Source organism: Mobula birostris, chromosome 1 (genome assembly GCF_030028105.1).
Source record: "Mobula birostris isolate sMobBir1 chromosome 1, sMobBir1.hap1, whole genome shotgun sequence".
NCBI classification, from domain to species: Eukaryota; Metazoa; Chordata; class Chondrichthyes; order Myliobatiformes; family Myliobatidae; genus Mobula; species Mobula birostris.
In genome coordinates, this window is record NC_092370.1 from 262,713 (window position 1) to 283,469 (window position 20,757).

Genomic DNA, 20,757 nt, shown 5'->3' on the forward strand with positions numbered 1-20,757 from the left:
GAAAGAGATAGTGATAGAGATTGTGGAGGCATTAGTAATGATCTTTCAAAAATCATTGGACTCTGGCCTCGTGCCAGAGGACTGGAATATTGCAACTATCACTCCACCCTTTAGGAAAGGAGGAAGGCAGCAGAAAGGAAATTATAGACCAATTAGCCTGACCTCAGTGGTTGGGAAGATGTTGGTGTCAATTGTTAAAGGATGAGGATGTGGAGTACTTGGTGACACAGGACAAGATAGGACAAAGTCAACATAGCTTCCTTCAGGGAAAATCTTGGGTGACAAACATGTTGGAATTCTTTGAACATAAAGGGGATGCAGTCAATGTATATTTTTATTTTCAGAAGGCTTTGACAAGATGGCACACGTGAGGCTGCCTACCAAGTTAAGAGCCCATGGTATTACAGGAAAAAAAGGCTGCCAGGGACTAGTGGTGTTCTACAAGGGTCGGTGGGACAACTTATACTGTATATCAGTGATTTAGATGATGGAATAGATGGCTTTGTTGCCAAATCTGCCGATGATACAAAGATTGTTGAGATGTATTAGATGTAGTGTTGAGGAAACAGGAAGGGTGCCAAAGGACTTAGACAGATTAGGAGAATGGGCAAGAAAGTGGCAAATGAAGTACAATGTTGGAAAATGCATGGTCATGCACTTTGGTAGTAGAAATAAATGTGCAGACTATTTTCTAAACGGGGAAAAATCCAAAACTCTGAGTTGCAAAAGGACTTGGGAGTCCTTGTGTAGAAAACTCTAAAGGTTAACTTGCTGGTAGAGTTGGTGGTGAGGAGGCAAATGCAATGTTTGCATTCATTTCAAGAGGTCTAGAATACAAGAGCAGGGATGTGATGCTGTGGCTTTATAAGGCACTGGTGAGGTCTCACCCTGAATGTTGTTAACAGTTCTTGGCTTCTCATCTAAGAAAAGATGTGCTGGCATTGGCGAGGGTCCCGAGGAGGTTCACAAGGATGATTCTGAGAATTATCACATGAGGAATGTTCGATAGCTCCGGTTGTGTACTTGCTGGAATTTAGAAGGATGAGGGGGGGATTTCGTTGAAACTTTTCAAATGTTGAAAAGTCTCGACTGAGTAGATCTGGAAAAGATGTTTCACATGGTGGGGGAGTCTAGGACAAGAAGGCACAGCCTCAAGGTAGAGGGGCGTCCATTAAAAACAGAGGTGGTGAGAAATTTCTTTAGCCAGAGGGTGGTGAATTTGTGGAACTTACTACCACAGGCAGCTGTGGAGGCCAGGTCGTTGAGTGTATTTAAGTTGGAGCTTGACAGATTCTTGATTATGGGGAGCAGGCTGGGGAGTGGGGCTGAGGAGGGGAAAAAAAAAAGGATCAGCCCATGTTTAAATGGCGGAGCAAACTGGATAGGCCAAATGGATTAATTCTACTTCTAACGTGTTATGGTCTTAAGGTCTAAATGAGTAAACACTCAAGTAAGAGTGAAGGGCCAGGACCCTTCATCAGGACTGACCATACTCCAGAGTTAACCCGACCCTAACCAGAGTTTTAAAAAGTTGCAACATAACTTCCTGACTTTTGAACTCAATGCCTCAACTATTAAAAACAAGCATTTCATAAGCCGCCTTAACCACCTATCGACAGGAGTATTGCAGGGATGTATGCTCAGTCCTCTGCTCTACTTGCTTTACACCTATGACTGAGTGGCAAAGTACAGCTCCAACAATATATACACGTTAGCTGATGACACACTGTTGTGGGTTGTATCAAAGGGGGTGATTAATCAGCATATAGGAGGGAGACTGAAAACTTGGCTGAGTGGTGTAATAACAACAACCTCTGACTCAATGTCAATAAGATCAAAGAATTGATTGTAGACTTCACAAGTTCCTTGAAAGTAGCATTACAACTAGATAGGATAGTGAAGAAGCTTCATTGGTGGGGGCATTGTGTATAAGAGCCAGGAAGTAAATGTGCAGCTCTATATAACTGATTAAGCCACACTGGAGTATGGTATGCAGTCCTGATCACTCCTTAACAGGACTCAGACCCCAAGATCCCTCTGATCCTCCACACTCCCAAGAGTCTTACCATTAATACTATATTCTGTCATCATATTTGACCTACCAAAATGAACCACTTCACAGTTATCTGGGTTGTACTCCATCTGCCACTTCTTAGCCCAGTTTTGCATTCTATCAATGTCCCGTTGTAACCTCTGACAGCCCTCCACACTATCCACAACATCCCCAACCTTTGTGTCATCAGCAAACTTACTAAGCCATCCCTCCACTTCCTCATCCAGGTCATTTATAAAAATCACGAAGAGAAGTGGTCCCAGAACAGATCCCTGAGGCACACCACTGGTCACTGGCCTCCATGCAGAATATGACCCATCTGCAACCACTCTTTGCCTTCTGTGGGCAAGCCAGTTCTGGATTCACAAAGTAATGTCCCCTTGAATCCCATTCCTCCTCACTTGCATGGGGTATTTTATCAAATGCCTTGCTGAAATCCATATACAGTACATCTACTGCTCTTCCTTCATCAATGTATTTAGTCACATCCTCAATATGTGGAGTCTTCAGAGAGCAACAGAAGAGATTCACCAGTGTGCTGCCTGGATTATAGAGTATTAACTGTAAGGAAATGTGAATCAAACTTAAGTTAATTTCTTTGCAGCATTGGAGACTGCCGGGAGACTTGATGGAGGTTCATAAAATAATCAGTTGCATAGATAGGGTATACAGGGTCCTTTTCCTAGGGCAGAAAGAGGGGGAAATTTAAAGATGTGTGCAATGGAAACAGACATGATAGTGGTATTTAAGAGGCATTTAGTCAGGTGAATGAAAACATGGGAATGGAGCAATCTATTTTATTGGGGTAGAGAGGTTTGTTTTATTTGTCATTTTGGTTGGTTCAGACTTTGTGGGAAGAAAAACCTGTTCTTGTGCTATGTGCAGAAAAGGTGATGGAATATTTTAGTGCTACGTTAGTACAAATTTTGTAATGAATTATTTGTTGAAAATTCACCCATTGTTATCACAAATTCACTAATAGTTATATTCTGTGGAGTTTTAATAAAATATTTATCTGAGGCTTTTGTTTTTGCAGATAATAATTCTCTTCAAAATGATTCTTTTAGAGAAAAGGGTAAGTAGCCTGGCGAGTCTTAAATTGCTGATACTTGTACATTTTTCTCTTGTGTTCAGAATACTTGTGTATACAGGAGTGTTCACTGATTTGATAATAAAAAAATTAGGTTACAGGATGTTGTCAGGACAAAGGGACCTGAGTTATAGGGAAAGGTTGAATAGGTCAGGACTTTATCCCCTGGAGCATAGGAGAATGAGGGGAGATTTGATAGAGGCATAAAAAATTATGAGGAGAGAAGACAGGGTTAATGCAAGCAGGATTTTTCCACTGAGGTTGGGTTAAATTAGAACCAGAGATTGTGGGTTAAAGGTGAAAGTTGAGAAGTTTAAGGGGAACATGATGAGAAACCACTTTATTCGGAGAGTGGTGAGAGTGTGGAATTAGCTACCAGCAGAAGTGGTGGATGTGGGGTCAATTTCAACGTTTAAGAGAACTTTGGACAAATATATGAATGGGAGATGTATGGAGGGCTATGGCCCAGGTGCAGGTTGATGGCACTACTCAGAATCACTGCAATGCATCAGAGCTTTCCAACTTCAAATATTTAATTATACTTTGCTGAAATGCAGTGGAATCTTATTATTCGCAATGTGGCTATCATTGGCAAAGCAAATTCTTACCATCAGTGTTCTTGTGAAGATGTTGTTAGAACCTTCTTGAAACACTTTAGTCAGAGGCATAGAGACGTGCAGTGCAGATGCAGGCCATTTGGCCCATATAGTCATGCTAAACCATTTAAGCTGCCAACTCCCATCGACCTGCACTGGGATTATAACCCTCCATATCCCTACTATATAGTCATAGAACACTATGCATGTACCTATCCAAACTTCTCTTGAAATCGAGCTTGCTGCATGTGCCACTTTTGCTGACAGCTTATTCACAACCCTCTGAGGGAAGAAGTTTCCCCTCATGTTCCCCTTAAGTTTCTCAGCTTTAACCCTTAACCCATGACCTCTGGTTGTAAATCTACCGAACCTCAGTGCAAAAAGCCTGCTTGCATTTACTCTAGTTATACCCTTCATAATTTTGTATACCTGTATAAAGTCTCATCTCAACACCAGTAGTGAGGATCAAGAAAATATGGACAAGGGAGGCACAGGAGAGCTTACAGGACTGCTTTGAATCGGTGGACTTCACTGTATACAGTGGTTTATCTTTGAATTTGGATGAGTATTCTGAATTTGTTACTGACTTCATTAAAACCTGTGTGCACATGTGCGTGCCTACAAAAACTTGTACATTTCCAAACCAAAAGCTGTGGATGAACCAGGAGATATGTCATCTGCTCGGGCTAGATCTGTGGTGTACAAGTCTCGTAACCCAGGTCTGTTTAAAAAAAAAACAGGAATGACTTGCAGAGGCCTATTTCAAGAGTGAAGAGACAATTCAGAGTGAAATTGCAGGTGACATTGGATGCATATCCAATGTCACCTGTAGTGTAGGGTTTGGAAGACATTACTTCCTGCAACGCGAAACCCAATAGCATGAATGGCAGCCATCCTTCACTACCAGATGAGCTCAAAGGCTCCTATGCCTGCTTTGAAAGGGAGAGTATAACTACATCTGTGAAGAGTTCCGCTGCATCCAGTAACCCTGTGATCTCGGACTCAGAGGCCAATGTTAGGCTGTCTTTAAGGAGGGAGAATGGCAGGCCCCGATGGAGTAACTGGTAAGGCTCAAAAAACTTGTGCCAACTATCAAATGGGAATATTCAAGGACATTTTCAACCTCTTACTGCTATGTTGGAAGTTCCACTTGCTTCAAAAAGACAACAATTATACCAGTGCCTAAGAAAAGTAGTGTGAGTAGTACAGATTCACTACTCTTTGGTTAAAAAAAATTCCTTCTTAACACTGTTTTAATTTTGAAGCTGTGCCCTCTAGTTCTGGACACCCCAACCGAAGGAAACATCCTCTCCACATCCACTTTATCTAGCCCTTTCAACATTTGGTAGGTTTCAATGAGATCATCTCCACATTCTTCTAAATTCCACTGAGTACAGGCCCAAAGTTGCTAAATGCTCCTCAAATATGTTGACAATACTCCAGCAACATTGTATTTGCCTTCTTTACCACAGACTGAACCTATAAGTTAACCCTCTGGGAGTCTTGCATGAGGACTCCGGTCCCTCTGCACCTCTGATGTTTGAATTTTCTCCCTATTTAGATAATAGTCTGCATTATCATATTCCCCAACACTGTATTCCATCTGTATTCCATGTGTTCACCAGCAACTTTGATGTGTATTGCCTGTATTCCATCTTCCACTTTTTTGCCAATTCTTCCAATTTGTCTAAGTCCTTCTGCACATTGCTTCCTTAGCAATAACTTCCCTCCAGATGCCAGGGTCGGAGATGTCTTTAGACACGTCCACAATATCCTGTAAAGGCAGGGTAAGCCGCCAAAATCCATGGTACATATTGGTACCAACGACAAAGGAAGAAAAAAGGAGGAGGTCCTGAAAAAAGAATATAGGGAAGCTGAGAAGCAGGACCTCAAGGTTAGTAATCTCGGGACTACAACCTTGGGACTGAAACTTGGCTACAGGAGGGGCAGGACTGGCAGCTTAATATTCCGGGGTTCCGATGTTTCAGATGTGATCGAGGCAGAGGAATGAAAGGTGGGGGAGTAGCATTGCTTGTTAGGGAAAATATTACAGCAGTGCTCAGGCAGGACAGATTAAAGGGCTTGTCTACTGAGTCCTTATGGGTGGAGCTGAGAAACAGGAAAGGTATGGCCACATTAGTGGGATTGTATTACAGACCACCCAATAGTCAACGAGACTTGGAAGAGCAAATCTGCAGAGAGATAGCAGGCAACTGCAGGAAACATAAAGTTGTGGTGGTAGGGGATTTTAATTTTCCATACATTGATTGGGACTCCCATACTGTTAGGGGTCTAGATGGTTTAGAGTTTGTAAAATATGTTCAGGAAAGTTTTCTAAATCAGTATATAGAGGGACCAACTAGAGGGGATGCAATATTGGATCTCCTGTTAGGAAACGAATTAGGGCAAGTGACGGAAGTCTGTGTAGGGGAGCACTTTTTTCCAGTGATCATAACGCCATTAGTTTCAATTTGATCATGGACAAGGATAGATCTGGTCCTAGGGTTGAGGTTCTGAACTGGAAGAAGGCCAAATTTGAAGAAATGAGAAAGGATCTAAAAAGTGTGGATTGGGACAGGTTGTTCTCTGGCAAAGATGTGATTGGTAGGTGGGAAGCCTTCAAAGGGGAAATTTTGAGAGTGCAGGGTTTGTATGTTCCTGTCAGGATTAAAGGCAAATTGAATAGGAATAAGGAACCTTGGTTCTCAAGGGATATTGCAACTCTGATAAAGAAGAGGGAGTTGTATGAAATGTATAGGAAACAGGGGGTAAATCAGGTGCTTGAGGAGTCTAAGAAGCGCAAGAAAATACTGAAGAAAGAAATCAGGAGGGCAAAAAGAAGACATGAGGTTGCCTTGGCAGTCAAAGTGAAGGATAATCCAAAGAGCTTTTACAAGTATATTAAGAGCAAAAGGATTGTAAGGGATAAAATTGGTCCTCTTGAAGATCAGAGTGGTCGGCTTTGTGCGGAACCAAAGGAAATGGGGGAGATCTTAAATAGGTTTTTTGCGTCTGTATTTACTAAGGAAGCTGGCATGAAATCTATGGAATTGAGGGAATCAGGTAGTGAGACCATGGAAACTGTACAGATTGAAAAGAAGGCGGTGCTTGCTGTCTTGAGGAAAATTAAAGTGGATAAATCCCCGGGACCTGACAGGGTGTTCCCTCGGACCTTGAAGGAGACTAGTGTTGAAATTGCGGTGGCCCTGGCAGAAATATTTAAAATGTCGCTGTCTGTGGGTGAAGTGCCGGAGGATTGGAGAGTGGCTCATGTTGTTCCGTTGTTTAAAAAAGAATCGAAAAGTAATCCGGGAAATTATAGGCCGGTGAGTTTAACGTCAGTAGTAGGTAAGTTATTGGAAGGAGTACTAAGAGACAGAATCTACAAGCATTTGGATAGACAGGGACTTATTAGGGAGAGTCAACATGGCTTTGTGTGTGGTAGGTCATGTTTGACCAATCTGTTGGAGTTTTTCGAGGAGGTTACCAGGAAAGTGGATGAAGGGAAGGCAGTGGATATTGTCTACATGGACTTCAGTAAGGCCTTTGACAAGGTCCCGCATGGGAGGTTAGTTAGGAAAATTCAGTCGCTAGGTATACATGGAGAGGTGGTAAATTGGATTGGACGTTGGCTCGGTGGAAGAAGCCAGAGAGTGGTGGTAGAGAATTGCTTCTCTGAGTGGAGGCCTGTGACTAGTGGTGTGCCACAGGGATCAGTGCTGGGTCCATTGTTATTTGTCATCTATGTCAATGATCTGGATGATAATGTGGTAAATTGGATCAGCAAGTTTGCTGATGATACAAAGATTGGAGGTGTAGTAGACAGTGAGGAAGGTTTTCAGAGCCTGCAGAGGGACTTGGACCATCTGGAAAAATGGGCTGAAAAATGGCAGATGGAGCTTAGTACTGACAAGTGTGAGGTATTGCACGTTGGAAGGACAAACCAATGTAGAACATACAGGGTTAATGGTAAGGCACTGAGGAGTGCAGTGGAACAGAGGGATCTGGGAATACAGATACAAAATTCCCTAAAAGTGTCGTCACAGGTAGATAGGGTCGTAAAGAGAGCTTTTGGTACATTGGCCTTTATTAATCGAAGTATTGAGTATAAGAGCTGGAATGTTATGATGAGGTTGTATAAGGCATTGGTGAGGCCGAATCTGGAGTATTGTGTTCAATTTTGGTCACCAAATTACAGGAAGGATATAAATAAGGTTGAAAGAGTGCAGAGAAGGTTTACAAGGATGTTGCCAAGACTTGAGAAACTCAGTTACAGAGAAAGGTTGAGTAGGTTAGAACTTTATTCCCTGGAGTGTAGAAGAATTGAGGGGAGATTTGATAAAGGTATATAAAATTATGATGGGTATAGATAGAGTGAATGCAAGCAGGCTTTTTCCACTGAGGCAAGGGGAGAAAAAAACCAGAGGATATGGGTTAAGGGTGAGGGGGGAAAAGTTTAAAGGGAACATTACGGGGGGGGCTTCTTCACACAGAGAGTGGTGGGAGTATGGAATGAGGTGCCAGACGAGGTGGTAAATGCGGGTTCTTTTTTAACATTTAAGAATAAATTGGACAGATACATGGATGGGAGGTGTATGGAGGGATATGGTCCGTGTGCAGGTCAGTGGGACTAGGCAGAAAATGGTTCGGCACAGCCAAAAAGGGCCAAAGGGCCTGTTTCTGTGCTGTAGTTTCTATGGTTTCTAACCTATGCCAAGCAACAATGAGGTTAGGAATAGAATGAGGTGGTAGATAAATGCATGGCTGAATAATTGGATTGGGGGCAGGGATTCAGATTTCTGGATAATTGGGACCTCTTCTGGGGCAGGTGTGACCTGTACAAAAGGGATGGGTTGCACTTGATTCTGAGAGGGACCAATATTCCTGTGGGCAGATTTACTAGAGCTGTTGGGAGGTTAAACTAATATGGCAAGGGGATGGGAACCAGGATGACAGAGCTGAATTTGAGCCAGCAGGTTTACAAGTAAATGATGGTTGTAACATGAATGTAACGAAGGATAAGCCAATGATTGGGTACAAATGCAGACAGAGCAAAGAGTTAAATTGTACCAGTGAGGCAAAATTCAAAAGGGCGAAGAACGTAGACTGAAAGTGCTGTATTTAAATGCGCGTAGCATTTGGAATAAGGTGAATGAACTTGTGGTGGAATTGGAGTTTGGATGGTATGTTGTTGTGGGCATCAGTGAGTCGTGGCTGAAAGGCCATAGTTGGGATCATAATGTCAAAGGATATACTTTATATCAAAAGGACAGGCAGGAAGTCATAGGCGGTGTTGTGGCTCTGTTGATAACAGATGGAATTACTTCTTTAGAAAGAGGTGACGTAGAGTTCGAGAATGTTGAATCTTTGTGGGTAGGGTTAAGAAATTGCAAGGGTACAAAAAACATTATGGGAATCATATCTTGGCCTCTAAATGGTAGCCAAGATGAGGGGTTGAGATTGCAAAGGGAGCTGGAAAAGGCATGTGATAAGGATACTGTCACAATTGTAATGGAGGACTTCAATATGCAAGGGGATGAGGAAAATCAGGTTGGTGTCGGATCACAAAAGAGGGAATTTGTTAAATGCCTACGAGATGGCTTTTTAGAGCAGCTTGTGCTTGAGCCTACTTGGGGAAAGCTATCTTTGATTGGGTGTTGTGTAATAACCCAGATCTTATTAGGGAGCTTAATGTAAAGGAACCCTTAGGAGGCAGTGATCATAATCTGATTCAATTCATCCTGTAATTTGAGAAGGAAAAGCATAAATCAGATGTATCAATATCGCAATGGAATAAAAGAAATTACAGAGGCATGAGAGAGGAGCTTGCCCAAGTGGATTGGAGGAGGATGATGATGGCAGAGCAGAGATGGCTGAAGTTTCAAGCTTACAAATCGCAGAACAGATGTCCTGCGGAGGAAGTTGTTCTCAAATGGCAGAGATAGGCAACTGTGGCTGACAGAGAGGGTTAAGGACTGCATAAAAGCCATGGAAAAGGTATATAAAGTAGCAAAAGTGAGTAGGAAATTGGATGATTGGGAAGCTTTTAAATTCCAATAAAAGGCAACTAAAAAAGTGATAAGGGAAAAGAGGTAAAGGGAGTAGGATGTCAGTGCAGGGTCCTCCTGTGGCCATTCCCCTCAGCAACAGTATGTTGCAAGCATGTGACTGGCGACGAACTCAAGTGCAGGACACAGGCGCTGAGGCAGAGTCGTGAGCACCGCCGTGAACGGGGAACCGGTATCCAAGAGAGTCTTTACACAGAGACAAGGGTCACGTAGAGTATCCAGGAAATGATGCGGATTTTAGAACTGACAGTTCTCAGGAATCAGGAATTGAGGTTTACTCACACTAGAGTCGACCAACAAACTAGCAGCTCCTTGTTGTGATCACAGGGTCTTTATCCTGCATTTTCTGGTGGAAAGCAGGTGTGTGTAGTTAGTGGAACCTGGGAATGATTGGAAATTCAACAAGGGGATTGAGGCCCAGTTCCTGAGGTAACTAGCAAGGTGGGGGATTGCCAGAAGGGACCAAGACACAGTACCCTTTGGATACTGCTGTGGGGGATGACCTTTCTGGGCAAGGCAGCAGCAGCCAGACCAATAGCACTGCGGTCAGCTCTGAGTCTCAGAATGGAAGGGTGAAGTTAGGCGGAGCAATAGTCATAGGGGTCTTGATAGTTGGGGGGCCAGATAGGAGAATCTGTGCCAGCAAAAGAGGCACCATAATAGTGTGTTGTCTCCCAGTTGCTAGGGTCCAGGATATCTCTGAGCGGTGGCAGAAGAGGCTGAGCAGCCAGAGGTCGTGGTACATGTTGGTACCAATGACATAGGCAGGAGAGGGGTAGAGTGCAGTGAGCTTAGGGGGATAGGGCAGAGGTTCCATCAGTGGTGGGAGCAGAGCACTGTGAAGAGGTTTCTCGCAGGTCGGCGACGCTAATTTAAAAGGAGAACTTCGCAGGCATTTGGCCATTGTAGAGGCCTTATCAACTGCCATTGTTGGGAGTAGGCCAGCAGAAGCGTCAGGCTTCGGCTTGGAGGAGATGTTGGCTCGGGGCAAGCTTACGTTCAGGTTTTCTTTTTGCTTTTCTCTTACTATACCTGTTGTAGTAAATGGCGGTTGTGTGTTCTTCGTTCTGGATGTTGGAGAACTCTCCTGGGGAACTACATCTGTGTGAAGTGCATCGGGCTGCAGCTCCTTCAAGACCGTGTTAAGGATCTGGAGCAGCAACTGGATGACCTTTGGCCTGTATGGGAGAGTGAGGACATGAGAGATAGTGTCACGGCTGAAGAAAAGGTGAACGTCATGGAGGGTTTGTCTACGGGGTCTCTGTGGGTGGAGGTTAGGAACAGGAAGGGATCAATAACTTTACTGGGTGTTTTTTATAGGCCGCCCAGTAGTAACAGGGATATCAAGGAGCAGATAGGGAAACAGATCCTGGAAAGGTGTAATAATAACAGAGTTGTCGTGGTGGGAGATTTTAATTTCCCAAATATCGATTGGCATCTCTCTAGAGCAGTGGTCCCCAAATACCAGGTCACAAAGCATGTGCTACCGGGCCGCAATGAAACAATATGATTTGGTGATATGAAAAGAAGGCAGGGGAGTGGGACTAAATGGGAAAATGGATCAGCTCATGATAAAATGGTGGAGCAGACACGATGGGCCGAATGGCTGACTTCTGCTCCTTTGTCTTATGGTCTTATGGAAACGATATGAGTCAGCTGCATCTTTCCTCCTTCTCTGTCACACAGTATTGAACTTGAACACCACCACCGCCCCCCCCCCGCCCGTCGGCTGGTCCGCAAGAATATCGTAAATATTAAACCAGTCTGCAGTGCAAAAAAGGTTGGGGACCCCTGCCCTAGAGCAAGGGGTTTAGATTGGATGGAGCTTATTAGGTGTGTTCAGGAAGGTTTTTGACACAATATGTAGATAAGCCTATAAGAGGAGAGGCTGTACTTGATTTGGTATTGGGAAATGAACCTGGTCAGGTGTCAGATCTCTCAGTGGGAGAGCATTTTGGAGATAGTGATCATAATTCTATCTCCTTTTATTACAATAGCATTGGAGAGAGATCGGAATAAACAAGTTAGAAAAGGGTTTAATTGGAGTAAAGGGAATTATGAGGCTATCAGGCAGGAAGCTTAAATTGGAAACATATTCTCAGGGAAAAGTACGGAAGAAATGTGGCAAATGTTCAGGGGATAGTTGTGTGGAGTTCTGCATAGGTACGTTCCAGTGAGACAGGGAAGTTATGATAGGGTACAGGAACCGTGGTGTACAAAGCTGTAATAAATCTAGTCAAGAAGAAAAGAAAAGCTTACAAAAGGTTCAGAGAGCTAGGTAATGTTAGAGATCCAGAAGATTATAAAGCTAACAGGAAGGAGCTTCAAAAGGAAATTCGGAGAGCCAGAAGGACCCATGAGGAGGCCTTATCGGGCAGGATTAAGGAAACCCCAAGGCATTCTACAAGTATCTGAAGAGCAAGAGGATAAGACGTGAAAGAATAGGACCTATCAAGTGTGACAGTGGGAAAGTATGTATGGAACCGGAGGAAATAGCAGAGGTACTTTACTTCAGTATTCACTATGGAAAAGGATCTTGGTGATTGTAGTGATGATTTGCAGCAGACTGAAAAGCTTGAACATGCAGATATTAAGAAAGAGGATGTGCTGGAGCTTTTGGAAAGCATCAAGTTGGATAAGTCGCCAGGACCGGATGAGATGTACCCCAGGCTACTGCAGGAGGCGAGGGAGGAGACTGCTGAGCCTCTGGCAATGATCTTTGCATCATCAATGGGGACGGGAGAGGTTCCAGAGGATTGGAGGGTTGCGGATGTTGTTCCCTTATTCAAGAAAAGGAGTAGAGATAGCCCAGGAAATTATAGACCAGTGAGTCTTACCTCAGTGCTTGGTAAGTTGATTGAGAAGATCCTGAGAGGCAGGATTTATGAACATTTGGAGAGGTATAATATGATTAGGAATAGTCAGCTTAGCTTTGTCAAGGTCAGGTTGTGCCTTACGAGCCTGATTGAATTTTTTGAGGATGTGACTAAACACGTTGATGAAAGAAGAGCAGTAGATATAGTGTATATGGATTTCAGCAAGGCATTTGATAGGTACCCCATGCAAGGCTTATTGAGAAAGTAAGCAGGCATGGGATCCAAGGGGACATTGCTTTGTGGATCCAGAACTGGCTTGCCCACAGAAGGCAAAGAGTGGTTGTAGACAGGTCATATTTAGAGAATTTAGAGAGCTAGGTAGAAAGCTGAGAAGCAGGACTTCCAGGGTAGTAATTTCTGGATTGCTGTCTGTACCACACACCAGTGAGGGTAGAAACAGGATGATTTGACAGAAAACTGGCAGGGAACATAAAAACTGACTGTAAGAGCTTTTATAGATATGTGAAAAGAAAAAGATTGGTTAAGACAAATGTAGGTCCCCTACAGACAGAAACAGGTGAATTGATTATGGGGAGCAAGGACGTGGCAGACCAATTGAATAATTACTTTGGTCTGTCTTCATTAAGGAGGACATAAATAATCTTCCAGAAATAGTAGGGGACAGAGGGTCCAGTGAGATGGAGGAACTGAGGGAAATACATGTTAGTAGGGAAGTGGTGTTAGGTAAATTGAAGGGATTAAAGGCAGATAAATCCCCAGGGCCAGATGGTCTGCATCCCAGAGTGCTTAAGGAAGTAGCCCAAGAAATAGTGGATGCATTAGTGATAATTTTTCAAAACTCTTTAGATTCTGGACTAGTTCCTGAGGATTGGAGGGTGGCTAATGTAACCCCACTTTTTAAAAAAGGAGGGAGAGAGAAACTGGGGAATTATAGACCGGTTAGCCTAACATCGGTGGTGGGGAAACTGCTAGAGTCAATTATCAAAGATGTGATAACAGCACATTTGGAAAGCGGTGAAATCATTGGACAAAGTCAGCATAGATTTGTGAAAGGAAAATCATGTCTGACGAATCTCATAGAATTTTTTGAGGATGTAGCTAGTAGAGTGGATAGGGGAGAACCAGTGGATGTGGTATATTTGGGTTTTCAAAAGGCTTTTGACAAGGTCCCACACAGGAGATTAGTGTGCATGGTATTGGGGGTAAGGTATTGATGTGGATAGAGAATTGGTTGGCAGACAGGAAGCAAAAAGTGGGAATAAACGGGACCTTTTCAGAATGGCAGGCAGTGACTATTGGGGTACCGCAAGGCTCAGTGCTGGGACCCCAGTTGTTTACAATATATATTAATGACTTGGATGAGGGAATTAAATGCAGCATCTCCAAGTTTGCGGATGACACGAAGCTGGGCGACAGTGTTAGCTGTGAGGAGGATGCTAAGAGGATGCAGGGTGACTTGGATAGGTTAGGTGAGTGGGCAAATTCATGGCAGATGCAATTTAATGTGGATAAATGTGAAGTTATCCACTTTGGTGGCAAAAACAGGGAAACAGATTATTATCTGAATGGTGGCCGATTAGGAAAAGGGGAGGTGCAACGAGAGCTGGGTGTCATTTTACACCAGTCATTGAAAGTGGGCATGCAGGTACAGCAGGCGGTGAAAAAGGCGAATGGTATGCTGGCATTTATAGCAAGAGGACTCGAGTACAGGAGCAGGGAGGTACTACTGCAGTTGTACAAGGCCTCGGTGAGACCACACCTGGAGTATTGTGTGCAGCTTTGGTCCCCGAATCTGAGGAAAAACATCCTTGCCATAGAGGGAGTACAAAGAAGGTTCACCAGATTGATTCCTGGGATGGCAGGACTTTCATATGATGAAAGACTGGATGAATTAGGCTTATACTCGTTGGAATTTAGAAGATTGAGGGGGGATCTGATTGAAACGTATAAAATCCTAAAGGGATTGGACAGGCTAGATGCAGGAAGATTGTTCCCGATGTTGGGGAAGTCCAGAACGAGGGGTCACAGTTTGAGGATAGAGGGGAAGCCTTTTAGGACTGAGATTAGGAAAAACTTCTTCACACAGAGACTGGTGAATCTGTGGGATTCTCTGCCACAGGAAACAGTTGAGGCCAGTTCATTGGCTATATTTAAGAGGGAGTTAGATATGGCCCTTGTGGCTACGGGGGTTAGGGGGTATGGAGGGAAGGCTGGGGCGGTGTTCTGAGTTGGATGATCAGCCATGATCATACTGAATGGTGGTGCAGGCTCGAAGGGCCGAATGGCCTACTCCTGCACCTATTTTCTGTTTCTATGTTTCTATAAATGTGTGGCTGAGAAGCTGGTGCAAGGGGCAGGGCTTCAGATTCTTCGATCATTGGGATCTCTTCTGAGGGAGATATGACCTGTTCAAAAGTGATGGGTTGCACCTGAACCCAAGGGGGACCAATATTCTTGTGGGCAGGTTTGTTAGATCTGTTGGGGAGGGTTTAAACTAATTTGGCAGGGGGGTGGGAACCGGAGTGATGGGACTCAGGATAGGATGGATGGTTTAAAAAAAAAAGTAAAGATAGCGTGCAGTCAGACTGTCAGGAAGGGCAGGCAGGTGATGGAACATAGTTGCAGCCAACAGGGTGAGTATCAGTACATTAGGGATGCAGAATTAAAAAGGGTAGCAAATACGGTAGTCAAGGTGTTGTATCTCAATGCGCGGAGTACAAGAAATAAGGCGGATGACCTTGTTGCACTATTACAGATTGCCAGGTATGATGTTGTGGCCATCACTGAATCATGCCTGAAAGACGGTTGTAGTTGGGAACTGAATGTCCAAGCTTACACGTTGTATCAGAGGGATAGGAAGGCAAGCAGAGGGGGAGGCCTGGCTCTACTGTAGCAAACCTGTAGAGAGATAGCAGACTGAAGTAAGAAACAGAAAGTTGTAATAGTAGGGGATTTTAACTTTCCACATATTTACTGGGACTCCCACACTGTGAAAGGGCTAGATGGCTTGGAGTTTGTCAGATGTGTTCAGAAAAGTTTTCTAAATGAATATATAGAGGTACCTACGAGAGAGGATGCAATACTTGATCTCCTATTAGAGAACCAGACAGGTTAGGTGACAGAAGTATGTGTAGGGGAACATTTTGGGTCCAGTGACCATAATGTCATTAGTTTCAAGTTAATTATGGATAAGGATTGATCTGGTCCTCGAATTGAGGTTGGTTCTAAATTGGAGAAGGGCCAATTTTGTGGAAATGAGAAAGAATCTAGGAAGAGTGGATTGGGATAAGTTGTTTTCTGGCAAGGATGTGTTCAGTAAGTGGAAGGCCTTCAAAGGCGAAATTTTGAGAGTGCAGAATTTGCATGTTCCTGCCAGGATTAAAGGTAAAGTTAACAGGCATAGGTAACCTTCGTTTTCAAGGGACATTGGCGATCTGGTTAAGAAAAAGAGAGGAGTTTTCCAGGTATAGGCATTAAGGAACAAATGAGGTACTTGAACAGTATCGAAAATCTAAGAAAATACTAAATCATGAAGGCAAAAAGAAGACATGAGGTTGCTCTGGCAGATAATGTGAAGGTAAACTCGAAGGGTTTCTACAAGTATATTAAGAGTAAAAGGATAGTAAGGGACAAAATTGGTCCCCTAGAAGATCAAAGTGGTCGTCTATGTGTGGAGCCTCACAAGATGGGGGAGATCTTTTTGTTTTTTTGCATCAGTATTTACTCAGGAAACTGGCATAGCATATATGGAAGGAAGGGAAACAAGTAGTAGTGTCATGGAACATATATAGATTAAAGAGGAGGAGGTGCTTGCTGCCCTACAGCGAATAAAGGTAGATAAATCCCCCGGGCCTGACATGATATTTCTTCGGACCTTGAGAGAGACTAGTGTAGAAATTACAGGTGCCCTGGCAGAACTATTTAAAGTGTCCTTAGCCACAGGTGCAGTGCTGGAGGATTGGAGGGTAGCTCATGTTGTTCCATTGTTTTAAAAAGGCTCCAAAAGTAAACCAGGTAACTACAGGCCGGTGAGCCTGACATCAGTAGTAGGTAAATTATTGGGTGTTCTGAGAGATCGGATATACAAGTATTTGGACAGCCAAGGGCTGATTAAGGATAGTCATCATGACCTTGTGCGTGGTAGATCGTGTTTAATGAATCTTGTAGAGTTTTTCGAGGAGGTTACCAAGAAAGTAGTTGAAGGAAAGGCTGTGGATGTTGTCTACATGGACTTTAGTAAGGCCTTTGACATGGTCCCACATGGGAGGTTAGTTCAGAAGGTTCAGACACTAGGTATCTATGGAGAGCTTGTAAACTGGATTTGAAATTGGCTGTGTGGGAGACAGAGAGTGGTAGTGGATGATTGCTTCTCAGACTGGAGGCCTGTGACTGGTGGTGTGCCTCAGGGATCTGTGCTGGGATCATTGTTGTTTCTTGTCTATATCAATGATTAGATCAGCAAGTTTGCTGATGACACTAAGATTGGAGGTGTTGTGGACAGCGAGGAAGGCTTTCAAAGCTTGCAGAGGGATCTGGACTAACTGGAAAAATGGGCCAGAAAATGGCAGATGGAATTTAATGCAGATAATTTAATGCCCAGCAGCAATAGTAGCCTCGCTTCATGTTCCTCCAAGGTGGATTCAAACACTGTGAGGTCATTCAGATACACCAATACCTCAGAAAGTTCATATCCCCCACCATTTTTTCCATGACATGCTGGAAGGTTGCAGGGGTTCCCGATATGTCCTGGGGCACCCTTTCAAACTGAAAGAATCCCAGTGGACATATAAATGCCATCTTCTCTTTGTCAGCCTCACTCATGGGGATCTGGTAAACACAAAATACTCTGCAGGTGCTGGGATCAAAGCAACATGCACAACACACTGGAGGAACTCAGCAGGTCGGGCAGCATCCGTGGAAACAAACAGTCAACATTTCGGGCCGAGACCCTTCGTCAGGACTGAAGAGGGAGGGGGCAGGGGCCCTATAAAGAAGGTGGGGTGAGGGTGGGAGGGAGAAAGCTGGTAGGTTCCAGGTGAAAAACCAGTAAGGGGAAAGATAAAGGGGTGGGGGAGGGGAAGCAGGGAGAGGATAGGCGGGAAAGGTGAAGAAAGTATAGGGGAAAGCACAATGGGTAGTAGAAGGAGGCGGAACCATGAGGGAGGTGATAGGCAGCTGGAGGAGGGGGCAGAGTGAAACTGGGATGGGGGAAAGGAAGGGGAGAGAATTACTTGAAGTTGGAGAATTCAGTGCTCGTGCTAAGAGGCTGGAGACTACCCAGACAATATATGAGGTGTTGCTCCTCCAACCTGAGTTTGGCCTCATCATGGCAGTAGAGGAAGCCATGTATGGACATATCCGAATGGGAATGTGAAGCAGAGTTGAAGTGGGTGGCAACCGGGAGATCTGGTCTGTTGTGGCGGACGGAGCAGAGGTGCTCGTTGTTCGTCTCCTATTATCTCTGACCATAACCCAAACACTGCTTCTACAGAAAGACCATTATGTTAGCAGTGAAACCTTTTCCAGGGTGTTACAACAGTAAGTATAAGACCATACGACATAGGAGCAGAATTAGGCCATTCAGCCCATCGAGTCCTCTCCACCATTTTATCATGGCAGATACCAGATCCCATTCAATCCCATGCACCTGTCCTCTCACTATATCTCGACCATTCAGGAAACTATCAACTTTCACTTTGAATATACCCATGAACTTGGCCTCCATTGCAGTCTGTGGCAGAGCATTCCACAGATTCACCACTCTTTGACTAAAAAAATTCCTCCTTACTTATGTTCTAAAAGGTCATCCCTCAATTTTGAGACCGTGCCCTCTAGTGCTGGATACCCCCACCGTAGGAAACATCACTCCAAATCCACCCTATCTAGTCCTTTCAACATTTGGTGGATTCCAGTGAGATCCCTGTGGGTTCTGTTAAATTCTAATGAGTACAAGTCCAGCTGGTGGTGTAGTGGCATCAGCATTGGACTCAAGGCAAATGGTCCTGAGTCCAAACCCAGCAGGATCCCAACCTGGGCAGCAGCAGTATCTGCGTGGAAGAAAGGCCTGGCAGTCTAATTCCATATCTTGCCATGAAAACCCTATGGACCTTATGGTCCATGAGGTCGCGAAGAGTTGGACTCGACTTAATGACTGATCAACAAACTTAACGACATTCCCCTCCCTCCCCTAATGGCTGAACAACAAACAAGCCCAAAGTTGCCAAATTATCCTTGTGAAACTTATCTGAACTTTGTCCTATGACAATGCATCCTTTCTGAGTTAAGAGGGCCAAAACTGCTGATGTTACTCCAAGTATGGCATGACTAGTGTCTTATAAAGCTTCAGCATTATCTCCTTGTTTTTGTATTCTATTCCCCTTGAAATAAATGCCAACATTGCATTTGCCTTCTTTACCACAGACTCAAGCTGTAAATTAACCTTCTGGGAGTATTGCACGAGGACTCCTAAGTCCCTCTGCATTTCTGATGTTTGAATTCTCTGCCCATTTATATAATAGTCTGCACTATAGTTCCTTTTACCAAACTGCATTATCATACATTTCCCAACACTGAATTCCATCTGCCACATTTTTGCCCATTCTTCCAACTCGTCTTTCAACAAATTCTCTGTCTTGTGATCCGACACGAACCTGATTTTCCCAATCTCCTTGCATATTGAAGTCCCCCATTACAATTGTGACATCACCCTTATTACATACCTTTACCAGCTTCCTTTGCGATCTCAACCCCACATCTTGGCTACTATTTGGAGTCCTATTTATGATTCTCATAATGGTTATTTTTACTGTTACAGTTTCTTAACTCCACCCACAAAGATTCAACATTCTCTGGCCCTATGTCACTCTTTAATTCCACCTCTTACTAATGAAACCACACCACCCCTTATGCCTTCCTGCCTGTCCTTTCAATACAAAGTATATCCTTTGATATTAAACTCCCAACTTTGACCTTCTTTCAGCCATGACTCAGTGATGCGCCACACATTTGTCCACCTTAATCCGAGTGCTATGCCCATTTAAATGCAATGTCTTCAGTCCTGTATTCTTTGCCTTATGAATTTTGGCTCTGTGGTACAACCTAATGCTTTGCTCTGTCTGCAGTTGTACCCAATCATTGGCTTGTCCTTCCTTGCGTTCATATTACATATTACATCATCTACTTGTAAACCTGCTGGCTTATCCTCAGTTCTATCATACTGGTTCCCATCCCCCTGCCATATTAGTTTAAACCACTATAATATGTATTGTAAATAGATTAGAAATTGTGCATAAACAAAAGTAATATGTATTTTAAAAGCAAAGTGAGATAGTGTTCATGGGTTCAATGTCAGTTTCAGAATTGGATGGCAGAGGGGAAGAAGCTGTTCCTGAATCGCTGAGTGTGTGTCTTCAGGATTCTGTATCTCCTACCTGATGGTAACAGTGAGAAAAGGGCATGCCCTGGGTGCTGGAGGTCCTTAATAATGGATGCTGCTTTTCTGAGGCACCGCTCTGTGAAGACATTCTGGGTACTACAGAGGCTAGTACCCAAGATGGAGCTGACTAATTTTACAACTTTCTGTAGCTTTCTGTCCTGTTCAGTAGCCCTCCCCCACCCCCATACCAGACAGTGAAGCAGCCTGTTGTAAGTTTTTGAGTGGTTTAGGTGACAAACCAAATCTCTTCAAACTCCTAATAAAACATAGCCACTTTCTTGTTGCCTTTATAGCTACATCGATATGTTGGGACCAAGTTAGATACTCAGAGATCTTGACACCCAGGAACTTGAAATTACTCATTCTCTCCACTTCTGATCCCTCTTTGAGGATTGGTTCATGTTCCCTCGTCTTACCCTTCCTGAAGTTCATAATTAGCTCTTTCCTCTTACTGACATTGAGTGCAAGGTTATTGCTGCAACACCAGTCAACTAGCTGGTATTTCTCCTGCACACCCTCTCATCTCCATCTGATTCTACCAACAATGGTTGTATCATCAGCAAACTTAGAGGTGGTATTTGAGCTGTATCTCAGTCATGGGTATAGCGGGATTAGAGCAGTGGGCTAAGCACACACTGCTGAGGTGTGCCAGTGTTAATCTATGACAAAGCATAAACG

General features: G+C 43.8%; 1 protein-coding gene across 2 annotated transcripts in view; it reads left to right on the forward strand.

Moving 5' to 3' along the window:
- avl9 (AVL9 homolog (S. cerevisiase)) overlaps positions 1-20,757 on the forward strand; it is a 286,897-nt gene that overhangs the window by 114,854 nt on the left and 151,286 nt on the right. For both annotated transcript variants that reach the window (XR_011885036.1, XM_072251628.1), the window contains exon 8: positions 3,090-3,128. Coding sequence is in view for 1 of the 2 variants with exons in the window: in XM_072251628.1 (XP_072107729.1) it covers positions 3,090-3,128 (39 nt within the window). In the remaining variant the exon portion in view is untranslated. The remainder of the gene's footprint in view (positions 1-3,089; positions 3,129-20,757) is intronic.